At 38.4% G+C, this 24,782-nt stretch overlaps 2 protein-coding genes across 23 annotated transcripts in view; one reads left to right on the top strand and one right to left on the bottom strand.

The window, feature by feature from the left end:
• The window catches only part of SLC25A40 (solute carrier family 25 member 40), a 68,717-nt gene extending 63,881 nt beyond the window's left edge, over positions 1 to 4,836 (bottom strand). For all 8 annotated transcript variants that reach the window (XR_013524015.1, XR_013524014.1, XR_013524017.1 and 5 more), the window contains exon 1: positions 3,843 to 4,836. Coding sequence is in view for 1 of the 8 variants with exons in the window: in XM_054237817.2 (XP_054093792.1) it covers positions 3,843 to 4,576 (734 nt within the window). In the remaining 7 variants the exon portion in view is untranslated. The remainder of the gene's footprint in view (positions 1 to 3,842) is intronic.
• The window catches only part of DBF4 (DBF4-CDC7 kinase regulatory subunit), a 37,486-nt gene continuing 16,886 nt past the window's right edge, over positions 4,183 to 24,782 (top strand). For 2 of the 15 annotated variants that reach the window (XM_078342934.1, XM_017975384.4), the window contains exons 1-6: positions 4,183 to 4,513; positions 5,789 to 5,961; positions 12,872 to 13,051; positions 14,770 to 14,820; positions 15,247 to 15,316; positions 15,921 to 15,997. In XM_078342934.1, the coding sequence (XP_078199060.1) occupies positions 4,468 to 4,513; positions 5,789 to 5,961; positions 12,872 to 13,051; positions 14,770 to 14,820; positions 15,247 to 15,316; positions 15,921 to 15,997 (597 nt within the window). In that variant the 5' untranslated portion in view covers positions 4,183 to 4,467. Of the gene's footprint in view, positions 4,514 to 5,785; positions 5,962 to 12,871; positions 13,052 to 14,769; positions 14,821 to 15,246; positions 15,317 to 15,920; positions 15,998 to 24,782 lie in introns of all 15 variants that reach the window. The other 13 variants (XM_078342933.1, XM_009002527.4, XM_078342944.1 and 10 more) reach the window with 10 other exon arrangements.

The raw sequence follows: 24,782 nt of genomic DNA, 5'->3' as shown, positions 1-24,782 counted from the left end.
ATAATTGTTAGAATTCATCAATTCATATTAAGATATATAATGTTTAAAATGGCTGTGCTTTATTGCATGTGGATTATAAATGTTTGAAAATCTTTAAATTTTATACCATAAGGCTTTTATGGGTATAAAAGTAAACAAGCTTCACTGGGCATAGCACATTGTTAGTGCTCAATCAACACAGAAGGAAAGCAGGAAATGGGGCAGGTAGGTAGATTATTTTACAGCCATGGCCAAATATGTGTGTCATACCACCCTAAAGGAATCTACAATTTAATTCAGTATGTAAGACATAACCTCTAAACTAGTTCATTATCTATTGTAGTCTCTGTATTACATTGTTTCAGAGCATCCACTCCCAGTATTCCCAAATTTTGAATCCTCCTGTCTTGCCCCGCCCCCCCCCTTTTTTTTGGCAACAAGGTCTCTCTGATCTACAGTGGTCAATCATAGCTCACTGCTAGACTCCTGGGCTCAAGTGATCTTCCCACCTTGGCCTTCCAAGTAGCTGGGACCAGTGGTGTGCACCACCCTTACTGGCTAATTTTTTCATTTTCTGTAGAGACAGGGTCTCCCTATGTTGCCCAGGTTGGTCTCAAACTCCTGGGATCAAGTGATCCTCCCACCACAGCCTCCAAAAGTGCTGGTATTACAGGTGTGAGTCACCTTGCCCAGAATCTCCAATTTTGATCCTTCACTTAGGAAGTGTTGAAGGGCTTGATAATACTGAATTTACCTTTGTTTCCCAGCCCACATTCACCTGAGACACTAACTTGAGTGCTACAGCCACTAACCAATCCTATCCTTTCATATACTTAGCCTCCAAAACAAAGAATTTAACCTTATACACAACCTTAGGCCCTTCAATTCACCAGGATAGTGAGACAATGAAATGTGAAAATTAAATAATAAAAATAGAAACAGAACACATTTCAGAAGACAACATATATAGCTGGCAAATGAATCAAACAGGAATGATTATTATTCAAGACAGAAATGAGCAGGAGATAAAGGCTGAATCTAAGCTAGGTTTGCTATAGACAGGAAAAAATAATTGCCTCGCCAGGTGAAGAGGCTTAGACAAAAGAAAGGCAAAACAAAATGATAAGTATTACAAACTTAATTTGTCTAGATTCTAGAATAAAAAATTTATATTTGGATATGTGTGAGGTAATCTGAAAGATCAGATTAGGTCTAGTCTGATAATCACAAAAAGTTGTGGAGTAGACTGATCAGTCTTATCTTCATTTATAGATAAGGAAATTCTAGCATAGAAAGGTTAACTTTTTTTTTTTTTTTTTTGGCGAAGTCTTGCTTTTGTTGCCCAGGCTAGAGTGCAATGTCACAATGTCAGCTCACTGCAACCTCTGCCTCCTGGGTTCAAGCGATTCTCCTGGCTCAGCCTCCTGAGTAGCTGGCATGCCACCATGCCTGGCTAATTTCTGTATTTTTAGTACAGCTGGGGTTTCACCATGTTGGCCAGACTGCTCTTGAACTCCTGACCTCGTGATCCACCCACCCCAGCCTCCCAAAGTACTGGAATTACAGGCATGAGCCACCACACCAGGCCAGAAAGGTTAACATTTGCCCAAGGTCATAAAACCAGTTAAGGTTAGGGCGAGTAATAAATACAATAAAAATCTCTTGATTCACAGCCACATATTCATTTAATTAGACCATGATTCTGCTCAGTGTTCTCCATTTTACATAATACAACTCTTAAATAAGTTTCTCACCATAAATAACCCTGCCCCCGTTTACTTATTGAAAGTCTACCCTTCATCTGAAGCACTATTTTCAAGCACATTTTCAAGATCTTTAAGACAAACCTCATTCTCTTACCAACAAACCTGACTATTGGACAATGTAAGAGGTTTCTTCTATCCTTACTGACTGTAGCTATATAACCAAGTCCTTTCTGTGGCTACTAAAAGATAGGTTCCGATAATATTTTTAAAAACTAATCTCGGATGATAGATTAGACAATTACTAACTGTCGAGTAAAGCAGACTTCCTGCTTATTTATTGCTTGGAATTACTATCTTCAGGGCAGTCGAGGGTGAGTCTAACCGCATAGGGTGCCACTATCTTACTGTCCTTGCTTGTCACGTCACGGTCACAGTAAATAAGACACATAACTCAAATTTCACTGGAAAATAAAATGGACTTTCTTGGTTAAAAAAAAAAATTTCCTTAATAGAAACATGCTTAAATCTTTCCCACATCCTCTAAACCTTCCAAAGAGCCAGTCTTCTCTTCATCATACTTTCCTACAGTAACAAATTTTTTTTTGAAAAAGTACACCCAATCTGTCTGAACGTCAAGCTTATCATTTTTATCTAGTACTGTACGTATGTCTGCCACCTACTCAAATTACCCTTAAGGAAACCAATGATACCTAAAACACCAAAATCAAATACTTATTTTTCAAGTCTTAGCCTTATCTGCCCTGGGGATGAGTTCAATACAGAGTTCAATAGAATGATAGTAATTACGGAACTCTTCTCTGTGCCAGGCACTGTACTGAAAAATGTCCATTTAATCCTCACAACATCCCTGAGAAGTATCACCCCTTTGTAACAAATTAAAATTGAGGGTCAAAATTACCCAGAGGCCAAGTAGTTAGTGAAGCCCATATGATTCCAATGTTTGCAGTCTCTTCCCAATTCTGTGGCATTTTCTCCATCTCTTACACTATTTTATCAACCACTGCTTATAATCTTATTTCACATGCTCTCCTTGGCAAATTCATTTCCTCCCAAGGCTTTAACTACATTCTACACTAGTGCTTCCCAACTTTTTAAATCTTTCTGTAAATATAAACATTTTGTGCTCTCTCTGTAGCTTTCATTTTGAAAATATGTTCTTTTTCCCATAGAAATTACAATATTGAATATGTTTATTCAAACTACACTTCCTTCCACCACTCAAGATCTGTTAACTTCTTAGGAATTGCCCCATGATTGACATCAACAGACCCTGAGAAGTAGAAATATTTTATTTGAGAGATATCAAATCAATCTCCACTTTCCCTTCCCATGTCCACTTCTCCTAGACATTTCTCTCTAGTCATAAACATCTTTAACTGTCTCATAAACATAGTTCCATGATTGTCGGCCCAGGCCCTTCAACATAAACCTATCTAAAACCAGACTCTCATTTCCCTTAGCAAACCTGTTCTCTGCGTTCTCCAGCTAACTTTGTCACAATTCACCCTTGTCTATTCTTTGAGGTACCTACTTGCAAAATGGTAACGTTGACACTGTCTGATTTCCCTGAGCTACTAGGTAAAGAAATCAACCATTACATGAGTGCATATTATGACCTGGAGTAGAGAAATGCAAAATAGTAGAAAATATCCTTTTCCTCCTGAAGAAACAATTTTTTTCTTTTTTGGCGAGGCATTTTCCAACGTATAAAATTAAAATATATTCACAAGCATTTTCATTTGATCTTTAATCTCTGTTTTACAGATAAAAAACGAGATTTCACTTTCTACTCGATTATTGTTGAAATAAACTTACAACTAAACGAAAACGGGTCTGGATACAATAAAAGTCAACAGAGCAGCGCAAATAGCCACGTACCAAAGGGCACAAAGTGACCTAGACGCGTCCTGGGGCGGCGCTGCTGTCAGGGTTGGGGGCCGCTCTCACTCCCGCAAGTCACTCCGCAGCCTGTCCTCAGTCGGCGGAGTCGGCAGTGACCGCGGGAAAATCCCGCTCGCTGTGCGACCCCGGGCGCGCTGAGCAGGGGCTGCGGCCGCGGCGGAGCTGAGTCCGGGCTCTGCCAAAGCCCCTCACCTTCTGCCTCCCCGACGTCCGACCCGTGAAAAATTAGCATACCTGGGGAAGAAGGCAGCTGGAGGGCCGGCAAACCTAGAAGGCGGGAATAACCGTGGTGACGGGTGGGGCCGGCCTCCGGCGCTAATTGCCACTAGGTTTGGCCAACACAGAGCCCTGCCTACTCTCCGTAGATGCGCCGCAACCCGAACCGGCGGACTGAGAGCCGGCGTCTGAGTCAGAGGGCACCGGATGGGGGCGGGGCAAAGGCGGAGACACATCCTGCGGGGGCGGAGCGAGACAAGAGAAGACAGCGCCGTGAGGGGGCGGGGCGCGCGATGCGAGAAGGCGGGCACACGGGGCGAGCGCGAGGCGGAGCACGACGCGCGGCGTGAGACGGGGCGGGGCGGGCGTATAGGCGCCGCGGCCGCGTGACGCGTTTTCAAATCTTCAACCGCCGCAGCCCACCCGTTTGTGCTTTGCGCCTTCCTCCTCTGCGCTTTGGAGCCAGATCCGGCCCTGGAAACCCGACCAGTAGACGTGGTACCTCTACTGCGTGGAGGCCGGAGGTGGCGGAAGAAGAGAGGCGGCCGTTCTGTCAACTGGCCTGGCTGGGGAAGCCGTGCTTTTGCGGTCGCCCGGCGCCACACTTTCTCCGGACCCAGCATGTAGGTGCAGGGCGGCTGCCATGAACTCCGGAGCCATGAGGATCCACAGTAAAGGACATTTCCAGGGTAAGAAGCCCCTCCTCTGCCTGCAGTCCCTTTAATCCTTTCCTCCCCTCGTGGTTCCACCATTGATTCTTCAGAGTTCTCCCGCCAGGTCCTCAGCTTTTTTTACTGACCGTCCTCTGGGGTCTGAAGGAAGGGTCTCGGATCAGTGTTTTGCCGGAGAAGGAACGGATCCCGGCCCGGCCCCTCACGCGCTCTGCCCTTTACAGCGGCGGTCTCAGGTTTATTTCCAGTCGTGCCTTGGGTTGAAAACTAGCAAACAATGTGCAGATCTGGGACCTCGCCAGGGCTGCGGCGCTGTCTCCTCCGGTTCCCGCAGATGCTGCGCCTCCGCCCGGGCCCTTGGGGGCGACGGACTGCATTCTCAATTTAAAGTCAGACGCGCTTTTGGCTTTTCGCTTCAGGATTAGATTGGGTGATTGTGAGTGGATTTTTGGTCTCACTCTTAAAAGTTTGTTTTCCTTTACTCATAAAGTTGCGGGAAAGTATTTGTATTGTAGACGCCTCGTTGCTGGTTTCAACATTACAAACAAGGAAACAAAGGCAAATTTCCATTTTCAATTACTTTATTTAGTGAAACATTCCAGCGCCTGAGTTTTTTGAACAGGTGTTTGTGTGTGTATAGTAACTACCAATTTAAGAACAGATTGCGTTTTGAAAATTTATAAAGCTGTTGATTGGATCACAGATCAGTTTTAATGAAAATAATGAAATGAATGATTTAGTTCTTCATGATGGACCGCTAAGTTCTTAATACATAGACACATTGTATGTCACATGGCCCGTTTAGTAGCTAATATGTAGACAAACTTCACATGAAACTAAAACTTGAGCAGTCCGAAACCCTTGAAGACCAGGTTATTCTGGGTAACAGGTTTCTCGCATTGCTAAATGAAGTTTAAGCACCAGTTTTAAATGTTCAGCAGAATGGCAGATGCTCAATAAATAGTTGAGTATTAAATACCCCTGTGAAGTTTGCATCTTAAAGAAGAAAATCTTTAAAAAGAGTTTTATATAGTTCTGTGCTTCAGGAATAAACATACGAATATTTCTTGCTGAGTCAACTTATTTAACAATATACAGTCTGTGAAAGTATATGGAGTATTTTGCCTCTATCCTAAGTGGAACTACAAAGAAATATATTTAAATGCTAATGACTTAAAATTGGTAGGATTGTAACGATTTTTTTCTGTAATATTATTGTATAATGAAATATTTTTTAAATGGTAAAAGTGTTGTCTGTGTAAAACATTTGATTCTCAACATCTTCAATAGCAGGTGGAATCCAAATCAAAAATGAAAAAAACAGACCATCTTTGAAATATCTGAAAACTGATAACAGACCAGAAAAATCCAAATATAAACCACTTTGGGGAAAAGTATTTTACCTTGACTTACCTTCTGTCACCATATCTGAAAAACTACAAAAGGACATTAAGGATCTGGGAGGGGTAAGTGAAAATCACACACTGGCATAGAAGGAAAATTGTAACTAGTACTTTCTACTATGTAATCATTTTAATTTTCCATTTTGGAAAACTTAAACCTTCTATTGGCACCAAGTTTAACATTTGTATCAGCTGTTTATCATTAATGAAAAACCATTTGCTTTCACCTTTTGTGGCCTGACAAAACTTTCAGGTTTCTCTGATTAGCAGTCTAGTAGTATAAAGTTCCCAGAGCTAAGGAATAAGACTCCCTTGTCCTAGTGGAACTGCTCATTGACTGCTCGCTGTAATGTTGGCATGTCCTCGAGATAGCAGCAATTTGTTGATTGTGAATCTTGGGGAGCTACATAAGTTTGTCTGGACTAGTGTAACAGTTGGGAATATTATTACAGAACACAGCCCATGGAAACCACACAGAGTTAAAATTGTTCTTGAGTGATACACATGGTGATTCAACAGAAGGGATGTTGTTAAAGGAATAGAAATTTGGATTAAGAATCTGGAATACCTTTTTTCCTACCTTATACACTGATTAGATGATTGGGAAATTAGAAAATTCAGGCAAAATCCAGGACCTTAATAGGATTAAGGTTAATATTGGCTGAATTTTAGCAAATGAGGTAAGTAAGATTTTTCCTGTTTAAAAGGTTCATGCTGGACTTTGACTTTCTGAAGGTCTGCATCTTTGAATGTCTAAACTGATCCCTTTCATTCCCAGACTAGTAATTTTTCATTTTATTTTTATTTTGAGACAATCTCATTCTGTGGCCCAGGCTGGAGTGCAGTGGTGCAATCTTGGCTCACTGCAACCTGTCTCCCAGGTTCAAGTGATCCTAGTGCCTCAGCCTCCACCTCCAGAGTAGCTAGGATTACAGACATGTACCACCATGCCTAGGTAATTGTTGTATTTTAGTAGAGCCAGGGTTTTACCATGTTGCCTAGGCTGGTCTCAAACTTCTGACCTCAAGTGCCCACCTCAGCCTTCTAATGTGCTGGGATTATAGGCATGAGCCACCGGGCCCATCCAATTCCCAGACTGGAAACTTTTCAGAAGAACATGTGCTAACAAGTTTCCTGGGTCTATTTGTTAATACGGTATTTTATTTACCTGTCTCTGAAAAGTTATTCTACTTTTTTACTATTCATTTTGTTAAACACTGTCACATGCTTATAATAGTATTTATCATAGTGACCATATGACAACATTCTTAAAGGCCATGTCTTCTAGGCCTGCCACTATATTGACTATACACCTATTAAGAAAGAGTATCTTAATGTGTTAAGGACCTTGATGTTGAGTAAAAAAGACCCCTTAATTTTAGAAACAAAGTACTTGAGGTCCAGAGAAATTAAATGGCTGGCCCAATTAGAGCGGTATTAGCCTCTTAATTTCCACAGCAACGTACTGCCTGCACCATTCTGTTCCTCTAGAATCCAGTGGCTACAAAACAGCTATCTGGCTGGTAATTTACACCTATAATCCTAGCTCTTTAGGGAGCCAAGGCAGGTGGATTGTTTGAGGCCAGGAGTTCCAGACCAGCCTGGGCAACATGGCAAAACTCCATGTCTACTAAAAAGTGCAAGAATTAGCCAGGTATGGTGGCACACGCCTGTAGTCCCAGCTACTTGGGAGTCCAAGGCATGAGAATCATTTGAACCCGGGAGGCAGAGTGTAGTGAGCCAAGGTCGTGCCACTGCATTCCAGCCTGGGTGACAGAGTGAGACCCTGTCTCAAACAAAACAAAGCAAAACAGCTATCTGGCCAAGTGTGGTAGCTCAAGCCTGTAGTCCCAGCACTTTGGGAGGCTGAAGCAGGCAGATCACGAGGTCAGGAGTTCGAAGCCTAATCAACATAGTGAAATCCTGTCACTACTAAAAATACAATAATTACCTGGGCGTGGTGGCATGCGCCTGTAAGAGGCTGAGGCAGGAGAATCACTTGAACCTGGGAGGCAGAGGTTGCAGTGAGCCGAGATTGTGCCACTGTACTCCAGCCTGGGCAACAGAGTGAGACTCCATCTCAAAAAAAAAAAAAAAAGTAGCTATCTGTTAGTTTACAACAACTTTCTCAAACATGATGAACAACCCATTAACTCTGGGTCTAATGGTCTAAATCAGTGATATTTAGATTTGTATTTTTATCAGTAGAACACTTTGGGCAAAATAATATTCAGAAATCCAAAGTGTAAAGCCTGTAAAAAGGGAACTCCTTGGGCTAAAACAGCGGTACAGAGGCTAAAGCAAGAACTACTTGCCCTGCCCCCTTCTTTCTCCTATCTCCACAGTTCTTGTGGTACTTGGAAGAAACAAATTTTGGATTGCTTTTGCCATACGTAATAGTTGAGGGACCTTTTGGTTTTACATACTTAGTCTTTACCCTGAAATGACAGAAGTAAACCGGTGAAGTAACTGAAGTACTAAAGTAACCCAAAAATCCAAACTGTGGATATTCAGCTGCATTTGATTTATTAACTTTACTCTAAAAAATGTTTTCTTTTTTGAATTCTGATGTTCCCATACTGTCTTTTCTATAACTAATATTTAATCCTCAGGTCCTGGTTTCTGTCTTCAGCACATTTACTACTACTGTCACTAAAAAAGATTTTGCCAATAGATCTCCTACATGAACTGATTTATCTTTCTTCACATCATTACTTTTGGTGTCTTTTTAATTCATCACGTCATACACTTTGGTTTCTATAGTCTCGGTGAAAACATCTTAATATACCATTTATCTGCCATGTATGCTTCTGACAAATTTAACCACTGAGAACAGAGCAATGGATTTTGATATAATGGGAAATATCTTTTAATAGTGCAAGAAAAGTACAAAACCATCTAAGGACTTGGGATCAACCACTGTTAGGATCATGTCTAAATAGTTTTGGCTAAAAGAAGGTAATTAGAGAGGAACAGAAATGTAGGGCGATACCTTGGCGTTATTAGCTTGAACAGTAAAAGGTTTGATGTCATCAGAAAATACATTTTGAGTTTACTCTTAAAAAGGTATAGATTCAACAATATCTGATAAATTGAAGACACTGGTAAAACTTATTCAACAAATGTTTGAGTATGGTGTGCAGTGCACTCTGTTTTGGTAGATTCAAAACTGAATCCAGTGGGTCACAGTTGCTCACACCTGTGATCCTAGCGCTTTGAGAGGCTGAGGCAGGCAGATCAGTTGAGGTCAGGAGTTTGAGATCAACCCAGCCAACACGGTGAAACCTTATCACTACTAAAAATACAAAAATTTAGCTGGGTGGCGCATACCTATAATCTCAGCTACTTGGGAAGCTGAGGCAGGAGAATCTCTTGAACCTGGGAAGCAGAGGTTGCAGTGAGCGGCAACTCTGTCTCAAAAATAAAATTAAAAATGTATCCTTATGTCCATCCTATCTTCATGTTCTAATCTAGGTAGAGATGACATTGGTACAAGTAATTGTATTAGTAATACAACATAGAGCTTCAGGAGGAAGGAGAGATTAGTTCGAGCTGAGGAATTGTGGATTTTGTTCAGACACAATTGGAACACGGCTTTGAAGAATGATGAAGATTTGGGCATGTAAGAATTCATTCAGAACGTACTCCACCAGTGTCTCCAGTGTTTCAGCACTATTTTAGATCCTGGAGATACAAAAATAAGTAAAATATAGCCCTTTAGGTATACTTAGTCTAGTGGGAAACTCAGACAGCTACATATTTTATGTTAGAGTGTTGTCAGTGCTTTCACAGAAATATGTAGAAATTGCTATTAGAACACAGTGATAGGAATGATTAACTGCTGTTAGGAATCAACAGAGATAAAGTTTGAGCTGGATCTTGAAGTCCTAGTTTGCAAGTCAAAATGGACATACTAAATAGAGGAAAGCATACTTAAAATACATGTCAGTGTGGTTTGTACAGCTGCTAATGTTGCAATGGGATTTGAGCTTAGGATGTGAATGAGAGAAATGGCAGCAAACAAAATTATATTAGGGCTAGATTGCAAAGGGTGTTTTATTTGGTACTAGGAGTTTTAACTGTAGAAAATGAAAAAACCAAAGGAAAAAGTGGTACTAACATAAGAACAGACATACAGACCAATGGGAATAGAACAGAAAACCCAGAAATAGACCCTTGCATATTTGGCTAATTGATTTTTAAAGAAGGGTGCCAAGACCATTCATTGGGGAAAAGATGATCTTTTCAACAGCTAGTGCTGGGAAAACTGGATATTCACATACAGAAGAGTAAAGTTGGACCTTTATTGTCACATGTATAAATGAGCTCAAAATGGATCTGAGATTTATTTGTAAGAACTAAAACTCTTAGTGGAAAATACAGGGAGAAGTCTTCATGACGTTGGATTTAGCAGTGATTTCTTGGATATGATACCAAAATCATGTGTAACAAATGAAAAGCATAAAATTGGACTTTATCAGGATTAAGAACTTTTGTGCCTCAAAGGACATTTTTGAGAGATTATAAAGACCCAAAGAATTGCAGGAAATCTTTGTAAATCATACATCTGCTAAGGGATTAATATCCAGAATACCTGTATAAAGAACTTCTGTGACCCAAGAACAAAAGGACAAATGGCCCAATTTAAAAATAGGCCAAGGACCTAAAAAGACATTTACTCAAGGAAGATATACTAATGGCAGATAAGCACATGAAAAATGTTCAGCATCACTGATCATTAGGGAAATGTCAGTCAGTAACTACTTAACACCTGTTAGCATGGTTACTGTTAACCAGAAAACAACAAGTGTTGACAAGGATTTGAAGAAGTAGAACCCTTTTGTACTCTGAGTGGTAGTGTAAAATGATATAGCCACCATATAAAATATATGGGTGGTTTCTGAAAAAAAGTAAAAATTTGAATTACTATGTGATCCTGCAATTCCATTTCTGACTGTACATCCAAAAGAATTGAAAGTAGGGTCTCCAAGATATTTATTCACAATAGCCGAAAGGTGGGAACAGCCCAAATGTCCAACAGTAGATAAAGAAAAGGTAGTATATACATACTATGGAATATTATTCAGCTTTAAAAAGGAGTGAAATTCTAACACATGCTACAACATGGGTGAACCACAAAAAACATTGTGCTAAGTGAAGGAAGCCAGTTACAAAAGGACAAATGTAGGATTCCATTATATTAGTTACCTAGAATAGCCAAATTCAGAAATGGAAAGTAGAATAAAAGTTATGAGGGGCTGGGAAAAAATGAGGAATGAGGAGTTATTGTTTAATGGGTACAGACTTTCAGTTTGGGATGATGGAAAAGTTATGTAAATGTTTTAGTAGTGATGGTTGCATAATGGGAATGTACTTATTGCTGCTAAATTGTACACTTAAAACTGGTTAAAATGGTAAATTTTATATTTGTCACAGAGATTGGGTTTCTTATGAAAAATTAGAACCTCTGACATTGCTAGGACCTCGTATTTATGAAACTGAAGGCAGTATTTGATGTGTGAATTGTTCATTTATATTATTGCCTGGCTCTTGTAGGTATTTCTGTCTGTAATCCCTGGAATAAATAAATGTAGGTACATTATTTACAGGTCAATGAAAATGAATGTTGATCAGAAAACAAATTATTTGCACCTAACCAAGGAGTCCATTGGTCCCAGTAGCAAATTCTGCTTAATGCTTAGATGAAGTTATCTTATCTGTTAAACACTTGACTTCATTTTTATTGTCCTCATTTAGAGCGTGAGATCCTGTAGGAATTAGATACAGCTACTTACAATATTTTACCAAGTCTTTCATGGATGTAAATTGTTACTGCTTATTAATGATTAGCAATTTACTTCTGCTTAATGGGTTTTTGTATAACATACTATATATTTTTCTAATAATACTAGTATTCTACTATTTACTTCTACCTATTTTTATTTTCCTGACTCTGGCGATCTTCAGTAACCTTCACTTTGGTACATGTGTTTAAAAGTAAATTCAGATATTTAGGCAGTGGTTTTCAGACACTTTATTGAAGTCATTCTTTTCAAACAATCTTATACTCTTTAAGGGTAAAGGTTCCCTCCATCCTGTAAGTTGAAGCCGCAAGGGAAGTTGTAATAACTTAATAATCAGGCTCATACTGTCTGCTATGGTAGCCATCAGTGACATGTGGCTACTTAAAGTCTTTAAAATGAAATAAAATTTAAAATTCGGTGATTTGAGGTAGGCACCGTAGTATGTGCCTGTACTATCAGGTACTTGGGAGGCTGAGGCAGGAGGCTCTTTTAATCTCAGGAGTTCAAGGCCAACCTGGGCAACATGACAAGACCCTATCTCTTAAGAAACCAAATATTCAGTGCCTTAATTACACTCCCCAGGTTGTTTCAAGTGCTTAGGTAAGTTGTACTGGACACTGCTGCTTTAGATCACGGGCTTGAGTTAGAATGCCTGTGTTCAAATTACATTATTTGCTATTGAGATAACATTAAGCAAGTCACCTTTTTTTTTCTCCTGCAGAAAATGTAGATAGTATGAGGCTGTTCCATAAATTAAGTTAATTAGCACATGTAAAGTATTTAAGAGTAGTATCCTAGTACATGGTGCTGCTGTACTGTTATAGGAGCTCATATTATACTTCCTAAGAATTCTAGGTTCAGAAAAATACAGTATTAAAAACCACCAATTTACAAAACAATAGACTGCTTCAAATTGGAATTTTGTACTGTGCTTGGCATATGAAATAGTTTATGGCTTTTATGACCTAGTTAAAAATACCTTGGTGGCATGTGCCTATAGTCCCAGCTACTCGGAAGGCTGAGGTGGGAGGATTGCTTGAGAACAGGGGGTTGAGGCTGCAGTGAGCTATGATCACACCACTGCTCTCTAGCCTGGATAACAGAGTAAGACCGTGTTTCTTTAAAAAAAAAAAAAAAATTATAAATTAAAATACTTTGTTTTCTTCTAGCGAGTTGAAGAATTTCTCAGCAAAGATATTAGTTATCTTATTTCAAATAAGAAGGAAGCTAAATTTGCGCAAACCTTGGGTCGAATATCTCCTGTACCAAGTCCAGAATCTGCATATACTGCAGAAACCACTTCACCTCATCCCAGCCATGATGGAAGTTCATTTAAATCACCAGACACAGTAAGTCTCTTTAAATATGTTTTGAGACTCAGAAGGGTTATAGCTGAAGATCTCATGATTTTCAATAGCAAGGTGGAGTAGAGTTTACTTATGTATAACATTTGCAAAGCCACATTGTGTTTGGCTCTTCGGTCCTTAATAAGGTTTCTGTCTTTTAGAAAGGTAGTTTTTTCCTAATAGTACTTGTGGAATCATACTCTGATTTCTTAGGTATACCCTTGTATTTAGGGATGGCTTATAGTTTTTAGAGTAATTTATGACTAAAGAGTTAACAGTAAATCATTCTTAAGAAATGGAAATCTTTTTTGTTTTCAGAGCAGGGGTCAGGAAACTGGCCTATGGGCCAAATCCAGTCTGTTGCCTTTTTTTATAGCCTACATGTTAAACATGGTTTTTATATTTTCAAATGGTTGTATAAAAATATCAAAAGAATGTTTTGTGACAAGTAGAAATTTTATGAAATTCAGATTTCATTGTCCATAATGCTTTATTGGAACACAGCCATACCTGTTAGTTTAGGTATAATTTGTAGTTGCTATTGTGTTTTAGGCAGAATTGAATAGTTGCTATAGAGACCATGTGGCCAACAAAGTTTAAAATGTGTACTCTTTGGTCCTTTGCATAAAAAGGTTGCCAGCCCCTATTCTGGAATTACTGAAATCGCATCCCTACCACTCCATTGCCAATAAATTGGAATATGCAAGGAAGGACAAATTAAATTGATTTAACTGGGTGTGAGGTGGGATAAGATAAAATGTTTATTTCAGTTTTCAGGTTGAAATGTAATTAAATTATTATTTTAAACTATCCTCCTCAATTTACCTGTTAAAGCCATTTGAAAATCAGGGAAAATGAGGAGAAAATGGAAGAAATGAGTCACAAAGGAGATACTACCTGAAAAAAGAGATATAATTCATAGAAGAAAGAAGGGCAAAGAGACCAAGGAAGGACCATGCATTCTCTGAGTTAATGCTTTTTTGGAACAAGGAGACCATACACCATCAATTCCAAAGTAATTGTTCCTTATGGCATTTCAACTAGTTTTCCTAGTTGAAATTTAAATTTATTTAAAAAGTAAAGTAATGACTGGGTGTGGTAGCCCATGTCTATAATCGCAGCACTTTGGGAGGCGAAGGCAGGTGGATCATGAGGTCAGGAGTTCGAGACCAGCTTGGCCAACATGGTGAAACTCTGTGTCTACTAAAAAAAAAATTAAAAACTACCTGGACATGGTGGCGCATGCCTGTAGTCCCAGCTACTCGGGAGGCTGAGGCAGGAGAATCGCTTGAACCTGGGAGGCTGAGGTTGCAGTGAGCTGAGATTGTACCACTGCACTCCAGCTTGGGTGGCAGAGGGAGACTTCATCTCCCTCCCCCCAAAAAATAAAGTGAAATAACATGTAAAAACAGTATATACGATTTATTGTTTTTCTTAAATCTTTGATTTAATAGGAAACAAAATATAAACCAACTAATTATAGATAAAGAATTCCAGTGAAACCTAGCTATTTTATTTCTCATGTTAAATATAATTTACTACAAAACCAAAGAGAAAGAAACTTTTTAATATGAGACTCAAAAGAAATCACTTTTGACCACATATTTATGTTGATAGCCATTAAGACTTAATACAAATAAATTTTTTCTTAGCTGCTTTAACCTTTTTAACCTGTTCTCTAGTTAAGCACTATGTTTTAAATTTTTCTGATCTTTTTATAGGTGTGTTTAAGTAGAGGAAAATTATTAGTTGAAAAAGCTATCAAGGACCATGTAAGTAGGAACTATAAAAATTTACACTGTACATTTTGTTACTAAAAACTCAACTGGAAATTACAGATGTTCCTGAAACTATATTTTCCACATTTGTAGGCAAAAGCCTGAATCTCAGCATGTATTTTATTTTACAAAGTACAGAACTTAACTTTTCATGGAGAAATATCCCCATCTTCTAGACTTTTAAAATATTACTGGAAACTTGAAACTTGCCTTATGTATTACATTGTCAAGGATGTGGTTATAAAGTGGGATTGATTTTAGAAAAGCCAAAAGAAAATCTTGATGTCCTGGCTATTGTAACTCTATAGGGTCTGTTACAAATAACCACCTTAGTGACACATTAAGCTTCAAATAGTTAAGTGTTTACTAAATTTAGGTCATCTTAATTTCCTTAAACAACTATAAAACTTTTTTTAACAGGATTTTATTCCTTCAAATAGTATATTATCAAATGCCTTATCATGGGGAGTAAAAATTCTTCATATTGATGGTAAGGATTTTATAATTTTTTTTTGACAATATTTGTTATAAGTGTTTATGTCTGTCCTTTGGTTCCTGACTTTACCTGGTGGAATTTTGATAGCAAGGGTGTCTGAGTCTATTTCCTCCTGCTTATAACAGAATACCTGAAACTGGGTAATGTACAAAGAAGGGTAATGTACAAAGAAAAGGAATTTGTTTTTTACAGTTATGGAGACTAAGAAGTCCAAGTTCAAAGGGCTGCATCTGGTGAGGGCCTTTTTGCTGGTGGAGACTCTGCAGAGTCCTGAGGCAGTACAGGGTATCACATGATTGAGAGGCTGTGTGTGTTTACTCAGGTCTTTTCATCCTCTTATAAAGACATCAGGTCCACTCCCATGATAACCCATTAATCCATTAACCCATTAATCCCCTCTTAGAGGTCCAACCTCTCAGTAGTACTATCATAGGGGATTAAGTTTCAACATGAGTTTTAGAGGAGACAAACATTTAGACCATAACATAAGGGATACCTATAATGGCAAATTCTTTATCTAATTTAACTACAAAAAAAATGACTTTTTAATTCCAAAAGTAAAATTGCTAATCTTAAAACCTTCTTTCTTTTAATAAAGACATAAGATACTACATTGAACAAAAGAAAAAAGAGTTGTATTTACTCAAGAAATCAAGTACTTCAGTAAGAGATGGGGTATGTTTTCTTTTTAAAATTTTAAACTAAATTTTTAAAGTGACCAAGCTTGGTTTTTTTTAATTTATGTATTTGTAAATTTTTCCTGCCAAAAAGAAAATAATCGTAGGGACAAGCCTGTGTACTATGTGGCTTTTCTGTTATTCAAATAAATCATGTGTCGTTTAATTTTAGGGTCATACTCACCAGGTAAAAGTTGTTTCCGGAATAATGGCATATGTCGCTTCCCCAGCCCCCTTTTTTACTGCTGTTTTGTAACAGGTACTTTTGTTTATTCTGCAGAAAAACACTAAAATCAACCTATTGTATAAAAGTTACTATGCTATCCTTTTCAACTGCTCTAGATGGTGGTATAACAAAATCTTGTTTTAGCATGGCTACCTTGAAGTATTTGTTAACCACATTGGTTATTATATTCTGTTAAACCTAATGTTCCCATTATCTTCAGTCCCTTTCTTTTTCCTTGTTGCTTCTTTGAAGCATCTATACAGATTCAGGCCTTTTCCATCCTTTAAAACAAATACAGTAAAACCTGCCTTGATCCCATGTCCCTAACTACTTATTATCTAATCCTTAAAATTCCTTAACCAAACTTTCAAATCTCTACTTTTATACTTGCCATTCACTTTTCAACCTACAAAGTATAAAATTTCAGACCAGTTTTTTTATCATTTTGACACTTTTTAAAAGCCAGACATATTGGTTCTCTCAGCTGTTGTTCATGTCTTCCCTAAACTTTTCTTTTATGAAATTTCATCTCTTAGCTTTCTCGTGGCCTCTTCATATTTCTCAGGCCTTTCTTTTGCGGCCTGCTTTTCCTTTGTTCAATACTTAAATTACAGGGGTCTAAATATAATAAGCTGATAGGAAATTGTATATAAAGACATGAAACTGTAGTAGGGTGGCATATTTTAGAAATCTTGCATAGCATTATACACCTGATCTTTGAATGTGCCAGTGACAAAAGATAAAGCTGGAAAAATCAGTATGTTAAGATTATATAGGGTTTTGCATGATATAAAGGAGTTAGATTTTATGTTGGAGGGTTTGGAAAATTATGGAACTAATATAAATAGAAGAGTAACTTCATTGGATAGTCATTTTGGAAAGGTCTTCCAGTTGCCATTAAGAATGAATTATTTGGCAAGACTGGAAAATGGCTTTTACACTCTTGAACACAATTTTTTTTGTTTGTTTAAATAGGCTTACCCTCTGTTACCCAGGCTAGAGTGCAGTGATGCCATCTCAACTCACTGCAACCTCCTCCTCCCAGGCTCAAGCAATCTTCCCACCTCAGCCTCCCAATTAGCTGGGACTACAGGCATAAGCCACTATACCTGGCTAGTTTTTGTATTTTTTGCAGAGGCAGGGTTTCATCATGTTGCACAGGCTGGTCTCTAATTCCTGAGCTCAAGTGATCTACCCATCTCTGCTTTACCAAAGTGCTGACATTACAGCCGTGCACCACCACACTTAACCCTCATTTTTTGTTGAATACATTTTACATGATGACTACTCAGTATATACATGCCACATATAAGGATGCATAAAGTTTCTATGCATTTCACATTTTTAATAAATTCACATGTATATTAGAATAATTTGCAGAAAGCAAAGTATTTAGTATTTAAATAAAACTCAATATTTGTCTCATTTATGGATTAAAAATTTAAATGACTATTTCCAAATTTTCACAAAATACAAGTGGATATTTCTGTATTGGACTGTGCTAAATGGCATATAATTATCTCTGCCACACTTAGTAGATTGTTTAGATTGTATATGGAAGTAAATGTTTAAAATTTAAACACGTAAGGACATTTGCAGACTCTGAATACACAAATAATATCTGTCTTTATGTATATGTGTGTATATATCTCTGAAACAAGTTTCATAGAATAGTTATCCTTCTTAATGTGATGCATATTAATATTTCTGTTGTATTTTTATTTCTTAAAAATGCTGATCACAACTCTAAGTTGTTGACTTTACAGCCTGCTGATAGGTCACAGTTTGCAGTTTAAAAAGCATTCTGAGGGCCGGGCATGGTGGCTCACGCCTCTAATCCCAGCACTTCGGGAGGCCAAGGCAGGCAGATCACTTGAAGTCAGAATACCAGCATGGCCAACATGGTGAAACCCCCATCTCTACTCAAAATAAAAAGTAAGCCAGGTATGTTGGTGTGTGCCTCTAATCCCAGCTACTTGGAAGGCTGAGACAGGAGAATCACTTGAACATGGGAGGCAGAGGTTGCAGTGAGCCAAGATCACACCACTGCACTCCAGCCTGGGTGACAGAGTGAGACTCCATCTCAAAAAGTAATAATCAATAAAAAGGATTCTGGGATGTTACATCAATGATCCTGAGAAATGTTCAGGCCCGGCAGTAACCAAAGGGGAGTGGAAGATTTGAAAGATACTTAACTGGTTTCAGTGCCTAGTTGAATCTGGTATTTACTCGATTATTAACATCAAAAAGGCCAAGTTTAGTTCTTATCCCTTCAGTAGTAACAAATACTAAATGTCTACTATGTGCCATGTAGAAGGAGCCCTCATAAAACAAAAAAATAAAATAGCTTTGAAACATATCTAAAAAAAATAATAGTAAGAATATGAAATACCTCAATAGTGCAGAATGTATAACTGGTTAAATGAATTCTTATACTGGAAATTTTTATTTTGGTATATAAGAAAGTAATGTTTCTGGAAAATGTTTGCCAAGTACTAAAACAAAATCTTTTAGTGAAATTGCATTTAAGAGTCTTGAATGGACACATATAAATTTCAAAATGTTTATTAGCTTCTCATAAAATTTCTTGTTAGTATGTATCTTATTTAAAATATGACAATTGGATAAATGTAGTTTTCTCACTGCTTTATTTAAAGTGCTTTGAGGTTTGGGCTTTTTTTTTCCCTAGTTTACTCAAAACTTACTTTGTCTAATTTTTTACGTACACGTGCAGGAGGAATATTGGTCTTTTTCTTTGATGTCTTTGTCTGGTTTTACTGGCATGTTTAATCCTGTTTGCATAAGATACTGATATGTGTCCCTGTTTCTATTTTCTAGACAAGTTTTTATAGAATTATTTTTATTTCTTTAGATGTTTGGTAGAATTTACTAATAAGGCTATCTAGGCCTGAAGATTTCTTTTTTGGAAGATTCTCAACCATGAATTCAATTTATTCATGAGATATAGGACAATTCAGGTTATTTTCTCATCAGTGCACATTGGTAGTCTGTTTTTCAAGGAATTTGTCCATTTTGTCTTGGTTGTCAAATTAATATGCAAAGATTTGTTTGTAATATTCCCTTATTAACTTTGTAATGTCAATGGGATCTATAATAATGTCCCCTCTTTCATTCCTGGTAATGCTATTCTGTGTCTATTCTTTTTTTTTTTCTTAGTCAGTCTGGTTAGAGTTTGGCCAGTTACTAATATTCTCAAGGAAACAGCCTTTAGCAACATTTTTTTTTTGTGGGTTTCTATTTTACTGATTTCTCTTCTTATTTCTTTTCTTCTGCCTATTTTGGGTTTACATTACTATCAGTGGTTTCTTAGGTAAAAAGCTTGGATCATTGATTTGAGACTTTTTATTTTAATGCTATAAATTTTCTTGAAGCTTTCCTTTAGCTGCATCCCACACATTTTACATTGGATTTTTTTTTAATAGATTTTATTTTTTTAGAGAAGTTTTTGGTTCCCAGTAAAATTTAATGAAACTTGCAGAGATGTTTTAAATACTCCTTACCCTAACATCCCACACTAGAGGTGGTACATTTGTTATAATCAATGAACTTACATTGAGATATCATTATTACCCAAAATCCATAGTTCACATTTTGGTTCACTCTTGGTGTTGTGCATTCTATGAGTTTTGACAGAAGTATGATCATGATGTGTATTCACCATTACAGTATCATACAGAATGGTTCCACTGCTCTAAAAATCTTCCATGTTTAGAGATTGTGCCACTGCATTCAGCCTCAGCGATAGAGTGACTATCCATCTCAAAAAAAAATTGGGAAGCTTGAAACCAATAGGCAGACTTTTAAAGAGCGCTTTGAGATGGCTAAATAGGAACAGCTCTGGAATGCAGTTCCCAGCAAGAACAACACAGAGGGTGAATGATTACATTTCCAAACGAGTTTTCACTGCCCACAGACCAGAAGATTCCCGGCCGAAAAGTACCATGAGTTTCCAGCACAGCTGTATGAGCTGGCGCAGTGGACCTCTGCACAAAAACACAACTCTGGGCAGCCATTTCAACTGGCTCCTGTAATGCCTGGGAGACAGTGCTGCCCATTAAACTGAAAAAAAGAGGGCTGAAGCAGGGAGCCAGGTGATCTGGCTCGGCAAGTTCCACCCCCACAAAGACTAGCAATCTGAAATGCTCTGGATTGAGAGTTTCACAGGAAGCACAGATGGACCCGGGACGGTACAGCTCTGTAGGGGGAAGGGTGTCCACCATCATTGAGGCAGTCTACCACTACCAAGGCAGTCTGCTATTACCAAGGCAGATGGCCATTACCGAGGCAGTTCTAACTATACCTCTGTGAACAGAACCACAAGGAATTTCACACAGCAGCTGGGCAGAGCCCACAGCAGCTCAGCAACGCCTCTGCTGGCAGACTGTGATTAGGCTACCTCCTTGCTGGGCAGGGCATCTCTGAAAAAAAGCTGCAGCACATCAGGAACTTACAAATAAAGCACCATGTTCCCAGGACAGAACACCTGGGAAAAAAGGTGGTTATGAGTTCTGCTGCAGCAGACTTAAATGTACCAGCCCAGCAGCTCTGAATGGAACAACAGAGCTCCCAGCACAGCACTTGAGCTTCTATAAGGGACAGACTGTCTACTCAGGTAGTTCCCTGACCCCATATATCCAAAGAGACACCTTTAAAGGAGAGCTCAGGATGACATCTGGTGGGTATCCATCTGGGATGAAGATAACAGAAGAAGAAACGGGCAGCAACCTTTACTGTTCTGCAGCCACTGCAGGTGGTGCCCAGGCAAGCATGGTCTGGAGTGGACCTCCAGCAGTTCTACAGCAATGGGGCCTGATTGTTAGGAAAACTGAAAAACAGAAAAAAATAACTTCAACATCAACAAAAAGGACATCCACTCAGAGATCACATCCGAAAGTCACCAAGTACAAAGACCCACGGGTAGATAAAACCACTAAGATGGGAAGAAACCAGTGCAAAAAGGATGAAAACACCAAAAATCAGAACACCTTTCCTCCTCCAAGTGATCACAACTTCTCACCAGCAAGGGAACAAAGCTGGTTGGAGAATGAGTCTGATGAATTGACATAAACAGGCTTCAGAAGGTGGGTAATAACAAAATTCTCTGAGCTGAAAGAACATGTTCTAACCCAATGCAAAGAAACTAAGAACCTTGACAAAAGGTTTGATGAAATGCTGACAAGAATAAACACCTTAGAGAAGAATATAAATGACCTGATGGAGCTGAAAAACATAACACAAGAACTACCTGAAGCATACACAAGTTTCAATAGCTGAATCGACCAAGCAAAAGAAAGGATATCAGAGATTGAAGGTTAACTCAATGAAATAAAACAAGAAGGCAAGAATAGAGAAAAAAGAGTGAAAAGAAATGAACAAAGCCTCCAAGAAATAGGGGATTATGTGGAAAGACTTAATCTATGTTTGATTGGTGTACCTGAATATGATGGAGAGAATGAATCCAAGTTGGAAGACACTCTGCAGGTTATTATCCAGGAGAACTTCCCCAACCTAGCAAGGCGGCCAACATTCAAGTCCATGAAATATGGAGAACACCAAAAGATATTCCTCAAGAAGAGCAACCCCAAGGCACATAAATCATCAGGTTCACCAGGGTTGAAATGAAGGAAAACATGCTAAGGGCAGCCAGAGAGTAAGGTCAGGTTACCCAAAAAGGGAAGCCCATCAGACTCACATTGGATCTCTTGGCAGAAACCCTATAAGCCAGAAGAGAGTGGGGGCCAATATTGAATATCCTTAAAGAAAAGAATTTTCAACCTAGAATTTCATATCCAGCCTAACTAAGCTTCCCAAGTGAAGGAGAAGGAGAAATAAAATTCTTTACAAACAAGCAATTGCTGAGAGATTTTGTCACCACCAGGCCTGCCTTTCAAGAGCTCCTGAAAGAAGCACTAAACATAGAAAGGAAGAACCAGTACCAGCCACTCCAAAAATGTACCAAGTGGTAAATACTATTGATGCAGTGAAGAAAATGTGTCAACTAATGGGCAAAACAACCAGCTAGCATCAAAATGGTAGGATGAGAGTCACACATAGCAATGTTAACCTTAAATGTAAATGGGCTAAATGCTCCAATCAAAAGGCACAGACTGGCAAATTGAATAAAAAGTCAAAACCCATTGGGATACATTGTTCAGGAAACCCATCTCTTGTGCAGTGACACATGTAGGCTCAAAATAAAGGGATGGAGGAAGATATACCAAGCAAATGAAGAGCAAAAAAAAGCAGGTGTTGCAATGCTATCTCTGACAAAATAGACTAAACAAACAAAGATCAAAAGAGACAAAGAAGGGCATTACATAATGGTAAAGGGATCAATGCAACAGGAAGAGCTAACAATCCTAAAGATATACACAGCCAATACAGGAGCACCCAGGTACATAAAGCAAGTTCTTGACGACCTATAAAAAGACAGACTCTCACACAATAACAGTGGGACACTTTAACACTCCACTGTCAATATTAGACAAATCAATGCAACAGAAAATTAACAAGCTATCCAGGACTTGAACTCAGATCTGGACCAGGTGGACCTAATAGACATCTATAGAAATTGCCACCCCAAATCCACAGAATATACATTCTTCTCAGCACCACATTGCACCTACTCTAAAATTGACCACATTATTGGAAGTAAATCACTCCTCAGGAAATGCAGAAGAATGAATATCATAACAAACAGTCTCTTAGACCACAGTGCAGTCAAATTAGAACTCAAGCATGAGATGCTAACTCAGAACTGCACAATTTAATGGAAACTGAACAACTGGCTCTTGAATGTTGACTGGATAAAAACAATGAAATGAAGGCAGAAATAAAGATGTTCTTCGAAACCAGCGAGAGCAAAGATACAACATGCCAGAATCTCTGGGACACATTTAAAGCAGTGTCTAGAGGAAAATATATAGCAATAAATGCCCATATGAAAAGGAAGGAAAAATCTAAAATCAACACCCTATCGTCAAAATTGAAAGAGCTAGAGGAGCAAGATCAACAACACTCAAAAGCCAGCAGAAAACAAGAAATAACTAAGAGCAGAGCAGAACTGAAGGAGATAGACACATAAAACCCTTCAAAAAATCAGTAAATCCTGGAGCTGGTTTTTTGAAAAGATTAACAAAATAGACCACTAGCCAGATTAATAAAAGGAAAAGAGAGAAGAATCAAATAGACACAGTAAAAAACAATAAAGGGGACATCACCTCCAATTCCAACTACCATCAGAGATTACTACAAACAACTCTATGCACACAAACCAGTAAACCTGGAAGATATGGATAAATTCCTGGACACTTGCACCCTCCCAAGCCTAAACCAGGAAGAAGTCGAAACCCTGAATACACCAATAACAAGAGCTGAAGTTGAGGCAGGAATTAATAGCCTACCACCTAAAAAAAGCCCAGGTCCAGATGGGTTCACAGCTGAATTCTACCGGACATGCAAAGAGGAGCTGGTGCCACTCCTGAAACTATTCCAAACAATCCAAACAGGTAATCCTTCCCAAATCATTTTATAAGACCAACATCATCCTGATACCAAAACCTGGCAGAGAGTCAACAAAAAAAGAAAATGTAAGGCCAATATCCATGATGAACATAAATACAAAAATCTTTAATAAAATATTGGCAAACTGATTACAGCAGCACATCAAAAGCTTATCCATCACAATCAAGTAGGCTTCATTCTGAGGATGCAAGGCTGGTTCAGCATACGCAAGTCTATAAATGTAATCCACGAATAAACAGAACCAAAGACAAAAACCACATGATTATCTCAATTGATGCAGAGAAGGCCTTCAACAAAATTCAGTAGCCCTTTATGCTAAAAACACTCTATAAACTAAGTATTGACAGAATGTATCTCAAAATAATAAAAACGATTTACGACAAACCAATGGCCAATATCTTACTGAATGGGCAAAAACTGGAAGCATTCCCTTTGAAATCTGGCACTAGACAAGGATGCCCTCTCTCACCACTACTATTCAATATAGTATTGGAAGTCCTAGACAGAACAATCAGGCAAGAAAATCAAAGCATATTCAATTAGGAAAGGAGGTAGTCAAATTGTGTGTATCTGCAGATGACATGATTCTATATTTAGAAGACCCCATCATCTCAGCCCAAAATCTCCTGAAACTGATAAGCAACTTCAGCAAAGTCTTAGGATACAAAATCAATGTGCAGAAATCCCAGGCATTCCTATATACCAATAACAGACTTAAAAAGAGCCAAATCAAGAATGAACCGCCATTCACAATTGCTACAAAGGGAATAAAATACCTAGGAATACAACTAACAAAGGATGTCAAGGACCTCTTCAAGGAGAACTATGAACCACTGCTCAAGGAAATAAGAGAGGACACAAACAGATGGAAAAACATTCCATGCTTATGGTTAGGAAAAATCAATATTGTGAAAATGGCCATACTGCCAAAAGTAATTTACAGATTCAGTGCTATCCCCATCAAGCTACCCATGACCCTCTTCACAGAACTGGAAAAATCCACCTTAAACTT

The sequence above is a fragment of the Callithrix jacchus genome, chromosome 11 (assembly GCF_049354715.1).
Source record: "Callithrix jacchus isolate 240 chromosome 11, calJac240_pri, whole genome shotgun sequence".
Lineage (NCBI taxonomy): Eukaryota > Metazoa > Chordata > Mammalia > Primates > Cebidae > Callithrix > Callithrix jacchus.
The sequence above is the reverse complement of the archived record's forward strand: the minus strand, read 5'-3'. Positions and strand labels throughout refer to the sequence as shown.